Here is a 21,363-nt window from a genome sequence, read left to right on the forward strand (position 1 = left end):
AATACTGTTTAAACTTTTTACTAATTCATAATAAGCTTGGTCCATGGTGAAAATTTGTGTGGGAAATTTTAATTGTGAGAGAGAAAAATAGCAAGACTTTTATTTTCTTAAACTAGCATGCCTAAATTTGAACTGAACAGAGATCAGATATTGAACAGTCATTGGAAAAAAGACCCTAATTTGCTGGGGACTTGGAATAAAGACTAAACTTAAGATCTCTTCACTGGTTTTAGTGAGCATTATCAACCTATTTTATTGGGTCAAAATCATAAATTTAACTGAGTATTGGTTACATGACATAATATATTCCCTTAAAAAGACAAGGAAGGGCATTTAATGCTTACCTTGTATTACATGTGAGTTGTCTTTCAAGAAGAAGTTATACAGGTATTTGGGAATAAAAGCAGACATACACGCATACGCCAAGGCTAAGAAAGAATAAGGCAAATGCATGCAATAAATTATTTAACTACTATTAAATAAGTTTATGCCAATAATAGATGAAAACACAAATTTAAAGAAACAAAACCATTTGCTCTTTAAAACAGAAAATAATTTGAACAAAAGAAAACCACCTAGTAACTTTTCAATTTCAAACTACTATAGAAATTGTTATCCCATAATAATAAGAACCTTTATTATCTGAACTTTACAAATTTTTAAAAATCTCCAATCATGGCCATTATTAATGAGCTATACAAACCAAAAAAATCCTTATTTTTTGTTGATGCAAGCAAAAAAGCCTCAGAACTTGGATTTAGGAACCTTAGTCATAAATTATTTTTTCAAATACAGATTGCTTACTATTCTTCAAGCAATATGTGTAATAATGGCCTATACCTAACAAAACATAGCAAACTTGTAGTCTAGATAATGAGAGATATCATAGAACAGTGTATTTTTAAACCAATTAAAATTACAAAATTTTAGTTCTCTGGGATTATGCTATCTCTACTTATTTTCAGAAATCTATGCAAAATTTGACATGAAATAGAATTTGAAAAAAATAAAGATTTTGAGATTAAGGTTTCTAGAGAGTTACATTATATATATGGTAAATACTTTTTATATGTCATATCTTTAGAGATTTGAGTCTGTTAAGTGTAACAAATACTTACTGAAAAATCTACTATAATAAAGGCATTATAACAGGGGAATAAATAAAAAACAGAAAAAAAATCAATCATTAAACAAAGCTGCTGCTGCCCTGGCTGGGTAACTCAGTTGGTTGCAGTGTCATGCCCATATGCCAAGGTTGTGGGTTCCATCCCCAGTCTGGGAACAGACAGGAATCAATCAATAAATGAATAAATAAATAAGTGGAACAAGAAATTGATGTCTATCTGTCTGACTCTCTAAAATCAATCACTAAAAATTTTTTTAAAAAGCTGCTAACCAAAAAAAGGATTACTATATTAGTAATAAATATCTAGAACACAAAATATACACAAATACTTTCATGAAATACAAAGTGCTGGGTTTAGGAGGGAGAATGAGTAAAGTTTTCATTAAGAAGGTAGTGGTTGAAATAATAGGCTTTGGAGATACAAGATTAATATGAATTCCTTTATAAATTGTTTAGGAAATATACACAGGCGAAACCTAATCTCTAAAGAAGTCAAAATTTTCTCCTATGTTCATAAAAATGGTGACCAAAGTAGATGAATTTTTTAGAAAAAACTCTCCAATAATAAATTCTTCACATGCTCTAAAATTATGCAACAGATTATCTCACAGATATTTATACCATCTCCTAGAAAGCAAGCAAGATCCTTATAATAAAAACAAAAACCTTTCATGTTTGAATAAAATATTTTAGGATAATATGCACCACAATTATTTAATTGATAAATAAGCTTACCTTCATTATTGAAATTTAAATATAGGAATGGAGCACAAAGTGAGTCAAGACCTGATGGGGAGGGGTTGAAGAAAAGAATTCAAATAAACATAATTAAGTAGAACTGTAGATATATACCTTATTCAGTTCTCTGCATTACCTTTCTATAGATTAAGCATTATAAATACTATTCATCCAGAAATATATTATCTATGGGTCACTGTGGGGAGTAACTGATAATGACTAGCACATAGTATGTGCCCAACATAAATCAGCTTTTATTATTATCAATATTATTATGAGTTTAAGAGAGAAATATACTAATAGCAAAATGTAAAGATGATAGAAGGCTTGGGATATAATCCCATTTCTGATCCTGTGTGTTCTTGGCAATGACTTAACATCCCCAGGCATATTTCCTCATCTTAGAGGAGATTTGTCTTACATGCTTCTTTGGTATCATGAAAAAAGACCCTTTAAAAATTGTGCAGTGAAATACAAATATGTGACATATTCCTTTTATTGATAATAATGCTGTTCATATGTTGTCATACTGAAAGAATGTACATAAGTCTATCTATAATTGTTTGGAAGACACAGGACTTCTCTAAAATGGACAGAGCTAAGAAAAATAATAGCTTAATTTTAAGTTCAGCCAGAAATAGAGAATTTAAATATTAAATAAAATAACAACACTGTTCATTACAATAAATTCAAATACAGGACTGGGTGTAACGGATTTCTCATGCATGAATTTATCAATGACCATAAAAATAATAATGAGAATGGTAAAAATCAAGGATATGGAACATTAAGGATGTTTTTAAAGAGATAATAAATAAAATAAATAGTTTAGGGTGGTATCCTATTCCCTAATTTCCAATAAACAGGTTAAGTATAAACTGTAAATAATAAAAGGTAAAATATCAACTAGCCCAGGGGTTCTCAACCTGTGGGTCGCAACCCCTTTGGGGGTCGAATTACCCTTTCACAGGGGTCACCTAAGACCGTTGGTAAATACATATATAATTACATATTGTTTTTGTGATTAATCACTATGCTTTAATTATGTTCAATTTGTAACAATGAAAATACATCCTGTATATCAGATATTTACATTACGATTCATAATAGTAGCAAAATTACAGTTATGAAGTAGCAACGAAAATAATTTTATGTTGGGGGTCACCACAACATGAGGAACTGTATTAAAGGGTCGCAGCATTAGGAAGGTTGAGAACCACTGAACTAGCCCCAAACTATTTATGCTATAAAATTATTTTATTATTTTCATAAGCACTGAGACAATGTATCCACAAAGATTACAATCACACAAACTGTTCTTTCTACTTTCCTAATTAACATGATGGCAAACTGTCTCATTAAATAACATGCCTTTAAAGGATCTCTACTTGGCATATAGGCAATGTTTTTTTAAAAAGTTCTCATATAAACCTTTCACTAAATGGATCATAGCTTTAGTATTGACTTTTCTCAAAGCCAAGTATGTTTTGATATTTTAATTTTTGAAACTATCATGCAACATGCTCCCTATACTTCAAAAAGAGTCTTACTAATTGGGGAAAAAAGTTACCTTGCCAATACACCAGATCAGGATGGGATACTACCCAGGCTTTTAATACACGCCTAAATTTTGCATGACCTTCTGGTGATGATAACAGTTCATCATACTGATGACAACGAGGAATATCCACTTCAATCTGTAAAACAGCAAAACAATAAGATGAAACTGTGATTTCCAATAAACACCAAGGTAAAGAAAAAAAATTTTATTATAAATTTCAGAATAGACCAATTACATAATACTGGTATCTAAAGTTTTTGAATTCTATATTAACACTCTGGAAACAACAAAAAGGTTGTACACTTAAGGAAAACAGACCATTTCTTTTGTATAGTTTCCAAAAAAATCTTTCTTTACTATATAAAGGGCAGGTTCTACAGATAAAGTACAATTACTAAGAAAAGTCACTTGGCTTATACTCCTTTTAGGGACAGTTCTAATTCACTAACTTCTGATACAAAAGTATGCTTACTCGAACAGCATAAGAATATGATGCTGCTGAGCATAATGCAAAGAAGATAATTCTCTCTTGTCTTTCTATAAATTAAAGATTTGGCAAAATTATCTTAGATTGTTCAAGAAAATCTAAATCATACTTGTCTATCTGTAGGAATTGGAGTATCTTTATCAATTGCATCATACTTGGCATGAATAGCCCCCTGAAAAAAATAAAGAGAATAATATTAATTCATCATATCCTCGATAAATTATTAATGTAGATAAATAATCATCTATCTTTGAAAACCCACCCAATTATAGATGGGAACATTAAAAACCAAGGTATATCTCTTACAAAAATTCTCTACAGTTTTGATAATCTGTGATGAAAATCCAGGACAACTTGCCATTTTGTTCCAGAAGACAAAAGTGTTGGATGAGTCAAGTAGCAAATGAATATACTTAGTCAAACACCCTAGTTTCCACAGCACAATACAACCTTGTTACTCTCTACTCATTGTTACCTCAAACATTGTCAGTTTGGGGGGGAAGGAAGCACAGGAAGACAACCCACAATTGTCCTGTTAAAGTTGGTAATAAAAGAAAAAATAAAATGGACCTGTTTAAAGGAATGCTAGTTCAGCACAGGAAGCAGAAGTTTGAAATAAATTTAAGAGTAGAACATCATGTAGGTATGGAATCACTAAGGGATTAAATGGATCATTTATACTTTAGTTATACCGGTACAGAAGAAATAATTGAATAAACCATTTCAAATTTAGTCATGTTCAATAAGATCAAGCATGGAACAATTCTTTTAACTTAGGTTTACTGTAATGATGTAGAACGAGCCACTAATTTGGGGTTCAAAATTATGACATTACTTGCTGGTACATCAACTTCTATGGTACGTCTATTTAATGACAGATTTAGACAACCTGACCTCACAAGTCCTCTTGAACTTTAGCATTATGTGGTTCAACAATTCTAACTATTAATGTATTATATGGAACAATAGGCATTCTTGTAAAGTAGCCAGCCAAACTCAAAGATGTTTGTAGAATATCATCAAAGGAATCAGGAATAAATAAATAAAATTCTTTTAACAGGGAGTTGAAAAGAATTAAAAATAGTTGAGGGAATTCAGGAAAAAAATACATGATGGATATCCATAAGATATTGATAAGAGAATATCTGAAGGATGACAAAGAAATTGCCTGGAAATAAAAAAAACAAAAACAAAACAAAACAAAAACAAACAAACCAAAAAAACGGGGCAGGAATGTGGCCCATTATCATGACTGCTGTTACCAGAGTTCTCTGTTAGTACTGCAAGTCACTGTAATAATTTTGGGACCTCTCATTTCCTCACTGCCAACAGATTAGGTGTTATACAAGACAAAGTAGTTTGTCTTGGCAGCATGGTTCTTGTGGGATAGATGTGCCAAAAAAGCACTAAATTATGTTAATTATTTTAAAAAATCTATATTCCCATTTATTTCAGAGAGGAAAGGAGAGGGAGATAGAGATAGAAACATCAATGATGAGAGATAATCATTGATCAGCTGCCTCCAGCATGCCGGCTACTGTGGATCGAGCTTGCAACCCAAGCATGTGCCTTTGACTGGAATCAAACCCGGAACCCTCCAATCTGCAGGCTGATGCTCTATCCACTGAGCCCAACCAGCTAAGGCTGTTAATGATTTTTTATAAGGTTCAAATTGATGGAGGATTTCTCCAAATTTAGAACCACTTATAAATAGACAATCCTATTCCTAAATAAACATACACATACTTTATAGGCAGGATAATATGCTTATAACTGGTATATATAGTCTTAAAATAATCTGATTTGAAAATTAATAATCAAAATAATTTCTATGAGCTCCACTAAGTGAAATATTAAATAATATAAATCTAACAAATCTTCAATTATATTTTGTTAATCTATTCTTTTTCTCTAGTCCTTTCATTTAAAATTGTCAAATATTCTTAATGCTTATATTTTACTATATAACTTTCTATTTGAAAAATATATATTTGGAAAGCACTTTCCTACTTCTTTCTTCTTTCTTAGCACTATTATAACCAACTTCTTTCTCTTTTCTTTCTTACCTCAACTCCCAGAAGAGCAGCCCAGGTTAAACCTCTCATAAGTGGAGGAATATCAACTCTTGCTTCTTTCCAGATTTGATTTTTTTTATATGGATAAGCCTACAGATGAAAGAAAGATACAAAAAATGTCTCAAATTATCAAGTAGCATATTTTAGTCTAGAAAGTCTGGAATATATATCAGTGATAAATTGAAAGAGATTTTAAATAAATTTCAAAGTATCTTTGGTGTTATTACTTTGGTATTATTAATACACTAAGAGGCCTGGTGTATGAAATCTGTGCACTTGGGGGATTGGAGGTCCCTCAGCCCAAATTGCAAGAGGGTGCAGGTCAGGCTGAGGGTCCCCACTAGTGCATGATTGGGGCCGGGGGGGGGGGGATGAAGCAGGTTGGCCAGCTGGAGAGGGACTGTGGGGGGACTCCAGGGCATGTCTGGCCCATCTCACTCAGTCCCGATCGGCCGGACCCCAGCAGCAAGCTAACCTACCAGTTGGAGCATCTGCCTCCAGGTGGTCAGTGCACATCATAGTGACTGGTTGACCAGTCGACTGTTTGCCCCCTGATGGTTGGTGCATGTCATAGCAAGCAGATAAGCAGCCTTAGCATATCATTAGCATTTTTACGCTTTGATTGGTTGAATAGACGACTGGACAATTGGACACTTAGCATATTAGGCTTTTATTATATAGGACATTAAGTTGGCAATGGAATGGTTCCCTAAATTCTGTAAATTTTGTATAATATAACCGAAGAGGTGAGCTGATTCTACTGTTTTTAATTATTTCTCTCTATTTTGTGATCTGAAAGAATTATCAAGGAGTCATGTGTAAATAATACTATCAGCTTCATATGGGTTAAATAATTTATGCATAGCACTTTGTAAAATATTGGGTCATATAGAAAGTATTCAATAAATGTGTTATTATTATGGCTACTTCTATATCCTTGTCCCTTTATAAATTTGTACTTTAAGAGAGAGTTCTAGAAAAGAATTATTAGGACAAAGGCTATGGATATCATTAAGGCTCTTCATATATACTTTTAAATTGCCTTATGCACTGTTTCAATTTACACTTATTACAAGGAATGAGAGTTCCAATCTTAATATGCCTTTGTTCACTTTACTAATTTGGTTATTTAAAAAACCTCTTAAAATTTTTTTCATTCCTAGTGAGGATAAATATTTTGAATAGATTTATTCTGACTAGTTATATTTCCATTATATTCTTTATTCATTTCTCTTTCAACATTAGTGCTTTTTCCTGTAGATTTTTAAATATTCTTTAAACAGTATGGATATTAATCTATTATCTAACATGCTTTTTCATATAATCCTACATCATTTTTACTTTTTTACATTTGTCCTTACTTTTAAGTTTTATTTACTATGAACATGTATCATTTTTGTAATTAAATGTTTATCAGAAAAGACAGGCTATAAAAATTAGTTTTCTTATGACATCAAGATTCTCTAATAATTACAAATGAAATAAAAAATAAGTATTGTATATGGGCTCTTAGAACACTCTCCACATTACACCCCTACCTTTAGCAGCCTGTCAAAGAGAATGATTCTGTTAAGCTGGTACTCTGTGTCCCTCTCTCGGATGATTAAAGGCAACGTGGCAGCAGCAGACAACTCATTACTGCTGTTTGAATGAGGTAAATTAGACTGGCTATAAAAGAGAAACAAAAGGCAAAAAATTAAAAAAAAAACACAACACCTCCATATTAAATGTTTTATTTAGGAAATGCTCTTCATTGAACATATATGTTTCTTACCAATCTAACATAAACAGTGAAGAAAAATAAGTGTAAAAGGAGACTCTATATACTCACTCATCTTCAAGTAGTGGGTAAAATGCTTCTCCACCAACATCTTTTAATCTCTGTGATTTAAAAGAGAAAATATTATGTGTGAGACTCTGAGGCAGAAATGCTGAACCGCACTTCAAAAGCAACATAATATAAAATTTATGAATTTATATGAGGTACTGAGAAGTATAAAATTTAAAATCCATTCCAATCATAAATATACAAATATATTATGCCTCCAGTGATTAAGTTTAGCTCTGAAAAATAGTTTTTGTACATTGATTATTTTTACCTACAGGTGTCTCTTGTAAATGTTAGACATCGACTATGATATTTTCCAAACACAATTCAGAATTACTGAAATTATTATAAAAAAAGAGATCAACTAAAGGACTTGTATGCATGCATATAAGTATAACCAGTGGACATAAGACAGTGGGGGATAGGGGAGGCTAGGGGACTGTCTAGGGCGGGGGGATAAAATGGACACATATGTAATACCCTTTGTAATACTTTAAGCAATAAATTAAAAAAAAAAAGAAAATGAAAATTTAATACATGGATAATACATTTTTAAATTATACTAGAGGCCTGATGCATGAAATTTGTGCAAGAGTAGGCCTTCCTTCCCCTGGCTGCCGGCACTGGCTTCTCTCTGGCACCCAGGACTCAGGGTTCCCTCCAGCCGCCGGCAGGCACCCAGGACCTGGGCTTCCCTTGCAGCCCTGGCTTCATCTGGAAGGTTGTCTGGAAGGATGTCTGGTCTAATTAGCATATTATGCTTTTATTATTATAGATGAAGGTTATTTTAAAAGGTACTTTAAAAATAGATATCCCTTAATTTAAAACTCAATTCAATTTACTTATTTTTACTTTGTAGTTAATACAAACTAAGACAATAGTAAGGGTACTAATACAACAAAATTCAAAAGAATTTTTTACAACGTATTTTGAATATGTATGATTCAAATATTGATGAGTTCAATTCTCTTATCTTTTTAAAAAGTCATTATAAAATGTTTCTCCAATAATAACATAACATGCAGGATTATAGGTATTCTTCAAAAACGTAAGAAGACAGGCCATAGTATAGTAAAATCTTGGACACATCCTAAGCAGGGTGATTAAAGTTATCGCCACCTTGCCTGCTGCTTTGCTCTTCAGTGCAGCTCCCAACTTGAAGACAGAGTGTCTGCTCCTATGGTATTCACACAGAGGTTCAAGCTCCGTGTGCAGCTGGCACTGACCTTCTATTGATTAGAGTCCTTACGCACTTACATTAGCATTATTCACAGAATTTTTAAAAGCCAAAAGAAAATCTTTCATCCAACAATGAGAATCTGGCAAACACTGGTTTTATGCATGGCTTCTAAAATTTGACATGCCATGTATGCACTTATCCTATTTTGCCTTTAAATCTTTAGGTATTTCTTTCACGGATAAAAATTCTAAGTAGAAAACTAGTATTTCCCCAAGTTTGACTGCATTATTAATATGTAATTTTTAAAGTTTGAATTTTACTATCCTTTAAGGCATAAATATTACTTTTAGATCTATCTTCTGCTATTTTTTATTAATTAAAATTTTAGCATATCAAAGGCAAAAAAGGGCAAGAACACTTGTACAGAAAGTGTAAGGTAAAAGTTATTCTTTGGTTTCCATATTACTTTAAAAATCAGCAATGTTAACATTTTTTCTAATATTTATAGAAAAAATATTTTTATTTTTTTTGTTTTTGCAAATAAATTTTTAATGAAATCTTTTAGAACAAAATATAGAACATTATACAAAATATACTTATAATCTTGGTATAACTTTAAATAAGTAACAGTAAGTAAAATGTAATAGAACACAGTGAACTATAAAAACACTGATAAAAGTAAGAATTCTATTAATTAAAAGATACTATTCAAAAAATTAAAGAAGCCACAGATTAGAAGAAATTTGCAACACATATAATATAGCCAACAAAGACACTGTATTTGGAATACATTTTAAAAGCCCTCAACTCAGTAAGAAATGACTCAAAAAAATTGGCAAAAGATGAATCAGTCACACACAGAAGAGGTAAGTAAACAGTCAAAAAACATGAAAGAACTCATATCTACACTATAACCATGGAATTAAACATTAGTATTATAGCAAAATACCATTCTGGTCCTTTTGGAGCAATAATTTTTAAAAAATTTGATGATACCATGTATTACCAAGTATGTGGAGAAATGAGAACTCTTATGATGGTACAAAGGTAAACAAATAAAACCACCTTTTGAGCGATGAGACAATATACATACTAAAGCTGAAGATGTACAGATGCATTTCCAATAATGCTGTACGTGGGCTCATACATTAAAGAAACTCTCTTATATTTTGAAATTAGGGAGCAATTCAAGGCTTCATGTGTATCTGTAAGGTTTCTTTAAAAAAAAAAAAAGGGTTTTCTGGCAAGTTTGCTAAAATAACAATCTTACATTTCTTAGCTGGCATAATGACAATGTCACAGTGGTATCATCTAATAGTGAGCTTCTATCTCGACCTTGTCCAAAGCTTTCCCCATCTTCAAAGAGGAAACTAGAAGAAATTTTAAAAAATTATCATTTTAATGGGTACACAAAATCCAATTTAGTGTTTCTTCTACAAAAGAAATTTTATTCTAAATCATGAACTCTTTCATAAAAAAAGAAATTTTAGATTTAATGGGTTAATAAAAAATATGACTGCTGTTTGAAAATTCTCTAAACAATTCTAACTTTAAAATATATGTTGAGTAACTACGAATATAGTGCATAAAGCATTTTAGCAACATCAGAGTGTGATTTACACTGTATCTTAAGTCAGATTCAACACAAAAGTTACTTTGCTGATACTATTCAAATGTGACCCTGAGAAAGTATATATGAATGAAGAATGATAAAGTGAGAAAAAAGAAAAACCTTACATAATGACCGTGATTTCACAGGGGAAAGGATATCAAATAATAAATGTATGAAATTTGTTTAGAATTTCAGAAAATTACTTTTGAGAATTTATATATCCTTTAAAGTATTTATTCTTAGAATTTCTCTCATCTTATTTCTTGATTTTCTACCTAACTCAATGTGCACAGTATAACTGAAGTTAATATTGAAAAATTAGTTTAAGAGAGAAAAAAGTAGAGAGCCAATGGTCTTTTCAAATAATTAACCTAAAATTTAACATGTGAGGGAAAGAAATGATCAGCAGGTGATTTCTACAATAACCTACAATGATAAAATCTAGTCCGAAAATCTAAAATTAAAATGCTAGAGCATTGGTGGAAACTCAAGAGATTCAGATTCAGATCTACATGAATAAATGTTAAGAGCAAGGGAACAGCAATAACCTTGTCCCTTAGGTTGTATTGTTATTTAAATTCCAATCTAAACTTACAGAATAGTGTCCAGGATCTTGTGCAGTTGTGCAGATTTTGCTCAACACTGACTTAGCACTTTAATGATCTCTAAGACAAGCAAGTACCTCATATTTATGATTTATAATTGCAAATAGAAAATAGTTTCTCATAATAGGCACGTTAGCTGATTAACTCTTCAATATTACTGTTCTTTCTGACTTGTACCTTTTTCATTTATTGAACATCAATTATTACAAGGTATTCTGTAATAATAACTTCATATGGAGATAAGCATATTACTTATAAACAAACAATATTTAATAAAAATAATGTTGATGAGAATTTAATAATTAGACACTTCATTTAAAAAAATGAGTTACTAACGTCCAATAGCTGTGATAAACACTTAGTTGGAATGGTTATCCAATTTTTTTTTAAAATTTATTACTACATTTTTTAAAATTTTCCAACATTTTTCTTTTCTTACTTGGGGAGTGTGCAGATAGGTGGTTTGGATCGAATGATTTCCTTGTTGACAAGCTCTTTCTCCAAGTCACCTCCAGCTAAACACCAAAGGTAATACACTTCCTCAATTGATCTTTCTGCCAGGTAATCACTGTTTATATCTATTAATGGCAAATTAAAGAGAATCACAGTTATCTCACTATTTGTTTTTATTAAAAGGCAACAGACAATAATAGCTAATATTCTAAAACAGTAAAAACTTAAAAGCATAGTAAGATATCCTTAAGGATATACATACTATAAAATGCACAGAATATGAAATGTACGTTCAGTTTCTTGAGAAAAAGTGGAATTTTTACCACCTGGGTCACAGATATATCAGGTATATCTAAGATATCGTGTTCTATGTAAAAGGATTAAGGGCAGAAAAACATAGAGTAGGCAAACAACACGAACTGCCCTATCTTTCATGTCTTGAGTCAATTGCTGCCTCTTTGGAGAAGTCTTTCTTGATGTCTCACGCAGGCTATGCTTCCATTCTGCTATGTTCAGAGAGACCTTCATTTGTAATCATAATTCTGTGACTAAATGTCTGTCTGCCTCACCATTTGGCATGAATGTTACTTGAAGGTACAGTGTGTGAAGCAAAGTAGAAACTCAATAAATATTTAATTGAATGAATGGTTAGTAACTATTTATTGCTATGACTTATTTCATAACTTTTCAGTATAAAAGTAACTTACTGGTGTCACTACAGCACACATTCAGAGAGGTGTAAATATCACAGAGAGATAAAAAGACAAAAGCTGATATTCTCTTAAAATGTGAAGTATAATAGTATGATGAATGTTCTATCAACAATACAATTTTTAGAGATCATTTAAAATAGATTATCTATCTATCTATCTATCTATCTATCTATCTATCTATCTATCTATCTATCTATCATCTATCTATCATCTATCTAAAAGCCTAAGTGACCAAATAACCAAATGACTGGTCGACCAGTCACTATGATGCGCACTGACCACCAGGGGACAGATGTTCAATGCACTGGATTGGGCTCCCTCCTGTCTGGATTGGGCTCCTGTCTGGATCAGGCTTGTGGGGATCAGGCCGAAACCGTCTATCCGACATCCCCCGAGGGGTCCCAGATTGCGAGGGCACAGGCCAGGCTGAGGCACCCCACCGGTGCATGAATCTGTGCACCGGGCCTCTAGTATGATATATAAATGTTGATGTAATGAAAATTCCATTGGGAATTAGAAGACCTGATTGTAGTATAAAGATTTGAGATGAAAATGGGACTTTGTTTTGCATAGTAAATTTTTGTGTGGTACCACATCCTCTCCTTGATTCTTAAAGTTCCTGCTCAAAGTATGTTAAATTGAAGGGATTAAAAGTTAGGTTAGTTATATAAAATGCTATGTTAAACATGCCCAGAGTTACCACTTAATTCCAAGATAAGTGTCCATAAAGTCTCACTAATGTATTACATATATTGTTGATACTTTCAAAACTAGGATATGAGTACTCTCTTTAAAAACAAGGCTTATATTATTGCTTATTCTTATTTATCATTACCTTTACACAGCTGACTGATATCCTCAGGGAGAGTTAAGTCAGCACATCTCAGAGAAGATGAAAACAAACTGACAGGTTTTGTAAATGGGGTGTATAAAGGTGACACTTCACTGAACACCTTGTCCTGCATTAATTCATCTGGGGTTGGCCTTGAGAAACATTTAAAATACAGAGCATGAACGAAAGTCATTAGAATTTTCCTAGAATAATTCAAAAAAATAGTTAAAAGCCTTAAATACCTCATTAGCATATCCTATATAATAAAAGCCAATATGCTAAGTGTCTGACCATTCATTTGGCCAGTTGCTATGATGAGCACTGACCACAAGGGGGCAGACACTTCAACCAGTAGGTTAGCTTGCTACTGGGTCCGGCCAATCGGGACTGGAAGAGATGGATTGGACATGCCCTGGGGTCCTCCTACGGTCCCTCCCCAGCCCCGATCGTGCACTGGTGGGCTCCGACCTCTCAGGGGATGTCCGCAGGCCAGGCCGAGGGACCTAACCAGTGCACGAATCCGTGCATCAGCCTCTAGTAATATAATAAAGCCCTCCTTCATGGAGTCTAAAAGTATCCTATATAATAAAAGGCTAATATGCAAATAGATTGAACGGTGGAACGATCGGTCACTATGACGTGCACTGACCACCAGGGGGCAGATGCTCAATGCAGGAACTTCCCTCTGGTGGTCAGTGTGCTCCCACAGGGGAAGCACTGCTCAGCCAGAAGCCAGGCTCTCAGCTGGCAAGCGCAGCAGCGGTGGCAGGACCCTCTCTCGCCTCCGTGGCAGTGCTAAGGATGTCCGACTGATGGCTTAGGCCCACTCTCTGCGTAGAGCGGGCCTAAGCTGTCAGTCAGACATCCCCTGATGGTTCCTGGAATGTGAGAGGGTGCAGGCTGAGCTGAGGGACTCCCCCGAGTGTATGAACTTCGTGCACTGGGCCTCTAGTATGTTTATAAAACAATCAAGTGACTGTAGGTAGTAAATGCTAAATTTTTTACCTTTGTTATGCTTTTTACACCTTGTGATCTACCAAAACTATTATATAGCAGGGGCCCGGTGCACGAAATTCGTGCACTGGGTGTGTGTGTGTGGGGGGGAGAGTGTCCCTCAGCCCAGCCTGCCCCCTCTCACATACTGGGAGCCCTCAGGCGTTGACCCCCATCACCCTCCGATCGCCTGATCGGCCCCTTGCCCAGGCCTGACGCCTCCGCCAGAGGTGTCAGGCTTGGACAGGGGACCCCCATCTCCCCCCGATCACTGGCTCTGGCCCCCACCCAGGCCTGAGGCCTCTGGCCCAGGAATCATGCCTGGGCAGGGGACCCCCATCTCCCTCTGATCGCTTGCTCTACCCCCCGCCCAAGCCTGACGCCTCTGACCCAGGCTTCAGGCCTGGGCAAGGGGACCATCATATCCCCCCAATCCCCGGCTCCGCCCCCCACCCAGGCCTGATGCCTCAGCCAGAGGAGTTGACCCTCATCACCCTCCAATCACCAATCACCAGATTGGCCCCTTGACCAGGCCTAAGGCCTCCGGCAGAGGTGTCAGGCCTGGGCAGGGGACCCCCAGCTCCCCGCGGTTGCAGGCTCCGCCCCTGCCCAGGCTTAACGGCTCTGGCCTAGGCGTCCGGCCCGGGCAGCGGGGACCTGCAGTGGCAGCGGGGGGCGCCGCGATCGTGGGCTTTGCTTTAGGCCCAGGCAAGGGACCCCTAGCTCCCGGGACTGCCAGCTTCGACGGTGCCCAGGTCCCATCGCTGGCTCCACCCCTACTTCCTGCTATCACTGGCCCGGGCGGCAAAGGCGCCTGATTCTCTGATCATGGCTGGGGGGCAGGGCAAAGGCGGCCTCAGGGCCGCCTTTGCCCTGCCCCCCAGCTCTTAGCTCCCCCCTGGGTTTCAGATCACTGTCAGTGGCAGGGGGCTTCTTCCTGCTTTCCCTTTCGCCTCCCTGCATTGTGCCTACATATGCAAATTAGCCGCCATCTTGTTGGCAGTTAACTGCCAATCTTAGTTGACAGTTAACTGCCAATCTTAGTTGGCAGTTAATTTGCATATAGCCCTGATTAGCCAATGAAAAAGGTATCCCCGTACGCCAATTACCATTTTTCTCTTTTATTAGTGTAGATGAGTGTCTCAATTTTAGCTTGATTACCATGTATCTGCTTTACTGAATATATTAAATAATAAAATTATACACTAACAATACCTCTTAGTTTCTTTCTATACTTAGTTTAATGTGGCCTATTTACCCAAAACTATGCTTTTAATATCATTACTTTCTTCCTAACATGCCTTGACAAAAATGTTTGTCTAAAGACAAATTAGAATATATTTTTATTATTTTAAAATATTATATACCTGAAGGAGTTTAGGGACAACTATATGGCTAACAATAACATCATCAAATGAAAAGAAATAATACAACTTCTAAGAAATCCTTTTATGTAATCAACAGTTCTTAGCTTACCTCACCATTTATCCAAGTCTTTTGCTATAATATACACTGCCAATAAACTTTTGTTCTCATTTCTCTTCTATCATTTTAATCGAGGAATATGTATACCTCACAGTTTAGCTGATTTTTTTATACTGGAGACTAGGAAATGAACCAGTAACTTCTTTTGGTATATTCTAGTTTTCTGAGCATGGCTTAATTATTTTTTCTTCTTTTATTAACATATACTAGAGCCATAACTAACAGTTATATATATATATATATGCTTATTAAATCCATTGGCATTAAAACCAGCAAGAAAAAAAATTAACTACTTATATGTTAAGGATCTGTGTAATCCCAAACTCTTAATATCAACCTCTTGGAAGGGTGGAAGGTCAGACATTTCTTCAAAAGATCTATCACATTTTCAGGAAGCTCCTGGTAAATAAAGAGAAAAAAGAACTATTTACAATGACCAATCTTAAAAATAAATTTTAGGACAGGAGCAATAGAGGGTGGAAATGAGATACCTGTAATACTATCAACAATAAAAAATACAGTAAAAAGTAAATTTTACTCAAATGTTTGCTAACCTAGGATATTTTGATTTATTTATTTTTGTTCTAAAGATTTGTGTTTACCTGACAAACTCAAATGTTTTGTTCTTTCATCTTTATTATTATTTTTTCTTTTTAATTAAACTTATTGGGGTGACATTGGTTAATAAGATAATATAGATTTCAAGTGTACATCTCTATGATACATCTTCATATTGCATTGTGTTTTGATTTTTTTACAAAGTCTTTATTTGGACTTTTCCCAAATAAACACAGCTTTAAAATAGCTTGCTATTGGATCCCAAATATGCAAAATAAACAAACTTTCAATAACAGATTAACCACAAACCTTTATAATGTCCAGGCAACCATGCTCTTCAGCCAGAACTATTACAGTGTCATCCACGCAGTCTAAAAAATAGAAAAAGTATACGAATGAATGCTGCTGTTCTAATTTATCAGACATACTGGGTACTGAACTCTGATACTTTTAAAAAATATTATGTAATTCTGTTTTGGGTCCTGGAATATTAAAAAGTTTGTGATTTTTTAAACTTTCCTTATGTATAGTGGTAAAAATAAAGACTTCAAACACTAAATTTTAATTGAATCATAGATACTGAAATAAAGCCGCCTAATAGTAAGTGAAATAAAGCAGTGATCAAAGGAGACAAAGATTCTGGTCCATGCTTTTTCACTATATCTGTGTATTTTAAAAGGTTTTATTATCTTTTCATGATTATAAAACTAATTTATTTTTATTATATACAATTTGGAGAATGTATACATTTCTCTGAGGACTTAAAGTATAAGTTTGGTGACATTTAGAAATCTCCAAGACTCCTTAACAGCTATATTATCACTTTAAAATTAAATGTGGTAAATATGGTAAAATTTTATGGCATTTTATTTCTAATTCATTAGTATTAATATTTATTAATAATATTCTGTACACATTATTTGTATACTCTATTAATCTGTACATCAATCTATCACTCTTTTACATAAAGTGCTCTATCACTCCTTTTCTCTTCTTTTTTTTACCATACATGCTTATAATTTATTCCACTCTAAAGTAGATACACACATTTTTATAAATTTGAATTGCAAATATTTATATCTAATATACATATAAAACATATAAACTTGTTATAAGGAAAAATAAACATTATTCTTGACCCATTCACATATAAATCATCAAAGAGAAAGCTCCAAAGTTGATATATTATTTCATGGCAAACTGCTAGAGAAAAATATAATTTTATAGTCTCACTTTTCGATTTCACATGTTAGTTTACTGGGCTATCATAAGGCTAATTTTACATCCATCCACAGCATAATTCCTTAGTAAATAAGGAAAGCTCTACTATAATTCATCTACGGCACTTCTTAAATTGCCCTGTTAATGCTTATCACTGATCATTAGAAAATTAAAGAAAGTTAGGATATTTCAGTGTATTTGATTACTAACACTCACTAAAGATTATATTTATATTTGAAATATAACTGCAAGACACTTACCCAATGTAAGCAAAAATTTTAGTCTTTCAGAAACATCCAAGCTCTGAAATAATTTTCTTCCCTAAATAAAATGGGAAAAGAATGCATGTAAACATTTGCATGTTTTTTCTTAGGAGGTCTTTTTTTCTAGAGCTGAAAATAATTTTATCAGGTACTTCTATTTCTCTTCAGAAGTTTTATTAGATTTTTAAAGTTAGTTCCATTAAAGAAAAATTATTGGTTAGGTAATGATTTTTTGTATGTTACATAATATTTAACATTTAAACATTTTAGTTTGATCTCAAGCACTGTTCACTTTTGAGACCATACATACTTGAATGTCTCGATGGATTCCAGGCTACCAGGAATGTTATTAAGAGTACAAGATTCCTCTTGGGAAGGATTCAGATTACCCTTTCATCTTCCCAACTAATCCTTACTTACATATTATAATTCAGGCAATCTGTTGTCTCTATTAAGACACATTCCATGACACTCCCTTCTCCCACAATAACTTGGCCATCCTTTGTGCTCACAGAACAACTGGTATATTTATTTTAAGACACATACATTATATTTTAATTGTTTCTTTTTAAAATATTTATATAGTTTTATTGAATTCATAGAAGAAGGGAGAGGGAGAGAGAGACAGAAACATCAATGATGAGAGAGACTCATTGATCAGGTGCCTTCTGCATGCCCCATACTAGGGATAAAGCCTACAATGCAGGCATGTGCCCTGACCAGGAATTGAACTGTGACCTCCTGGTTCATAGGTCGACACTCAACCACTGAGGCACATTGGTCAGGCTTTAATTGTTTTCTTTATTGGCTTCAGGGGGCTCCTTGGAATGCAGTCTGGAATCAAACACTTAAAACTTCAGTGACTATATGCCGAACAACTATTGTGTGTCAAATTTGATATTCTACTACCAGTTACACAACTTGGGCAAATTACTTAACCACCTAAGCCTCACTTTTCTCATCTATTAAAATTGAATATTTACAGTAAGGGTTATTTATATAATGTATAAAAATACATAGCATTTTCTGCACATAGATATGCTTCATAAATGTTTAGTATTATGTTTTTCTAATTATAAACAAATTAAAACTTATATGTCCCTTAAAATAGACTTAGAATATGAAAGCTTAAGAAGAGATAGCATGGTTTTTATATAGAGAAGATGAAACTCTGATTTAAAAAGAAAAAAAAAGGAAAAAACTTTCTCAAAGACTTATAAAATTAGAAATGCAGACCTGGATAGTTTGGCTCAATGGATAGAATGTTGGCCCTAAGACTGAAGGATGCCAGGTTCTATTACAGTCAAGGGCACAAAACTTATGCAGGCTCGATCCCACCAGGGTCTCTGTGCATACGGGAGGCAAACAATTGATGTTTCTCTTTCTGTCTCTCCCTCTCCCTTCCACTCCCTTTAGCAATCAAGTGTAAATTCGTGTGTGTGTGTGTGTGTGTGTGTGTGTGTGTTTTCATTAGTAGAGGTCTTCTTTAGATGTTTGGTATTTCTTAGATATTTACTCATGTTTTAATATAGGATTCTACACATCATTTAGCCAGTGATGGTGAACCTATGACACACATGTCAGAGGTGACACGCGAACTCATTTTTTTGGTTGATTTTTCTTTGTTAAATGGAATTTAAATATATAAAATAAATATCAAAAATATAAGTCTTTGTTTTACTATGGTTTCAAATATCAAAAAATTTCTATATGTGACATGGCACCAGAGTTAAGTTAGGGTTTTTCAAAATGCTGACACGCCGAACTCAAAAGGTTCACCATCACTGATTTAGACTATGGAATCTTCTGGGTGGCAAAGTGACTATAGTAACTTTCTGGTGATATGGCCAAAGATTCCTAGCAAAATGGTCTTGGAATAGCTTCTCATCTATTTTCTTTGAATTTCTAGTATAACCAAAGTTGCCTTTGTTAGCTGTTGGTATGCTATTAATTTATATCTTAGTATTTGTTTGATGAGGCAGAGAAAGATTTAAGCTCACGTTCAGTTTGCCATCCTTAAACTGTCTAAACTTTGAGTACCACTTAAAATGTCATAAAGCCCACATAATGAAATTAATATTTCCTTCTTGGTATTCACACAGCTCTCTGAGTTTATCTTCAAAATTTATGGATTTGAATTACTTTATAAGCTTCTTCACAACGTGTCTTAATCACAGTTTATTCCTTGTTGCATTTGTCATGATGCTATATATACAACATATACATACAGTAAATACTCTTTAACGTTTTAAAAATTGAAATATTCATATAAGACATACCCAGATCATTAGTAAAGAGTTTAGATATAGTTGATGGTAATAAAAAGAAAAAAAACTGTATAGTTTACATTTATTATACTTCGCTTTCATATTCCAAAAATAATTTTTCAATTTGTCTATGATTTTAAACAACAATAAGATTTGTTATTATTTTATACCGATGAAAAAAGTAAGATGGTCTAAACAAAGGATAGCAAAGAATCAGAATATCTGACATTTTCCCTTAGAGAAAGAACTGCCAATATGTAAATGACAAAAGTTATTATGCATATTTATTATTTTTATTACTATTATTATTTAATCCTCACTTGAGGACATGCTCAGAGAGAGGAAGGGGGAGAAAGAGAATGAGAAAGAGACAGAAAAGAGAGAGAGAGAGAGATAGAGAGAGAGACATCGATCAGTTGCCTTCCAAACGTGCCCCAACCTGGCATTGAACCTATAACCCAGGTATGTGCCCTGACCAGGGATCGAACCAGCAATCTTTCATTGCACAGGACTATGCAAACAAATAAGACACTCCAGCCAGGATATTATGCACAATTAATAATAATAAAAGCTAACATTTATGGATTGTTCACTCTGTAACACACTATACTAAGTACTTTATATACATTATTTCATTTTATTTTTTCAACAATTTTGCAATACAGACACTATTGCTATGTATAGAAGTGGAACCAAGGCTTTGAGAAGTTAGTTAGCTAACGTAACTCACACAGCTATTCTTTGCAGCATCAGAATTTAAACCCAGTTCTCTCTGACTACAGAAGCTTATCTCGTAACTATTATGCTTTACTACCTCTGCTTTGAATTAATTCAAAAATATATAAAAGGAGAAAAATAATGTCAATCTAATTCTTAAATATGGTAAACATTAGTGACTTAATTTTTCAAAATATTTTGAAAGTTCCTTGGAAGACAGATATAACAGATAAATAATAAAAATTTCTGCATCAAATAACCTCATCGTCCAAGTAAAGTAGACAAATTTGATAAATGCCAAAATAGAAGAGGAGAGCAAAGAAGATAGTAACCAAAGGCTGGCAGATATTTGAAGGTAGAATCGACAGATTGCTAGTTGCTCCTCCAAATCAATTTTCAACTCCTTTCTCAATATTTAGGTGTCCAGCTGAAGACAACATGTTCTAGTCTCCCTTGTACCTATATGTAGCAACATGTGTAAATTATTACTAGTGAAAAGTAGTGTTGATTAGTTTTAGATCACATCCTTAAATAGTTACCATGAATCACTCTTCTTCTTTCCTCATGGCTAAAAAAAAGTGATAGTGAGAGAACTTTGGAAACTAGATGCTGGAGCCATTCCTGATAGCCTAATATGCTAATTAGACTG

General features: G+C 33.9%; 1 protein-coding gene across 1 annotated transcript in view; it reads right to left on the bottom strand.

Moving 5' to 3' along the window:
- The window catches only part of TBCK (TBC1 domain containing kinase), a 171,199-nt gene that overhangs the window by 86,614 nt on the left and 63,222 nt on the right, over positions 1–21,363 (bottom strand). Inside the window, exons 7-19 of the mRNA XM_081105075.1 lie at positions 17,728–17,788; positions 16,556–16,617; positions 16,026–16,087; positions 13,214–13,362; positions 11,652–11,790; positions 10,266–10,365; positions 7,819–7,868; positions 7,526–7,655; positions 5,979–6,077; positions 4,022–4,084; positions 3,435–3,561; positions 1,862–1,912; positions 345–428 (exon numbers count right to left, since the gene is read on the bottom strand). Of these exons, the coding sequence (XP_080961201.1) occupies positions 345–428; positions 1,862–1,912; positions 3,435–3,561; positions 4,022–4,084; positions 5,979–6,077; positions 7,526–7,655; positions 7,819–7,868; positions 10,266–10,365; positions 11,652–11,790; positions 13,214–13,362; positions 16,026–16,087; positions 16,556–16,617; positions 17,728–17,788 (1,177 nt within the window). The remainder of the gene's footprint in view (positions 1–344; positions 429–1,861; positions 1,913–3,434; positions 3,562–4,021; positions 4,085–5,978; positions 6,078–7,525; positions 7,656–7,818; positions 7,869–10,265; positions 10,366–11,651; positions 11,791–13,213; positions 13,363–16,025; positions 16,088–16,555; positions 16,618–17,727; positions 17,789–21,363) is intronic.

The sequence above is a fragment of the Myotis nattereri genome, assembly GCF_964212035.1.
Source record: "Myotis nattereri genome assembly, chromosome: 1".
NCBI lineage: Eukaryota > Metazoa > Chordata > Mammalia > Chiroptera > Vespertilionidae > Myotis > Myotis nattereri.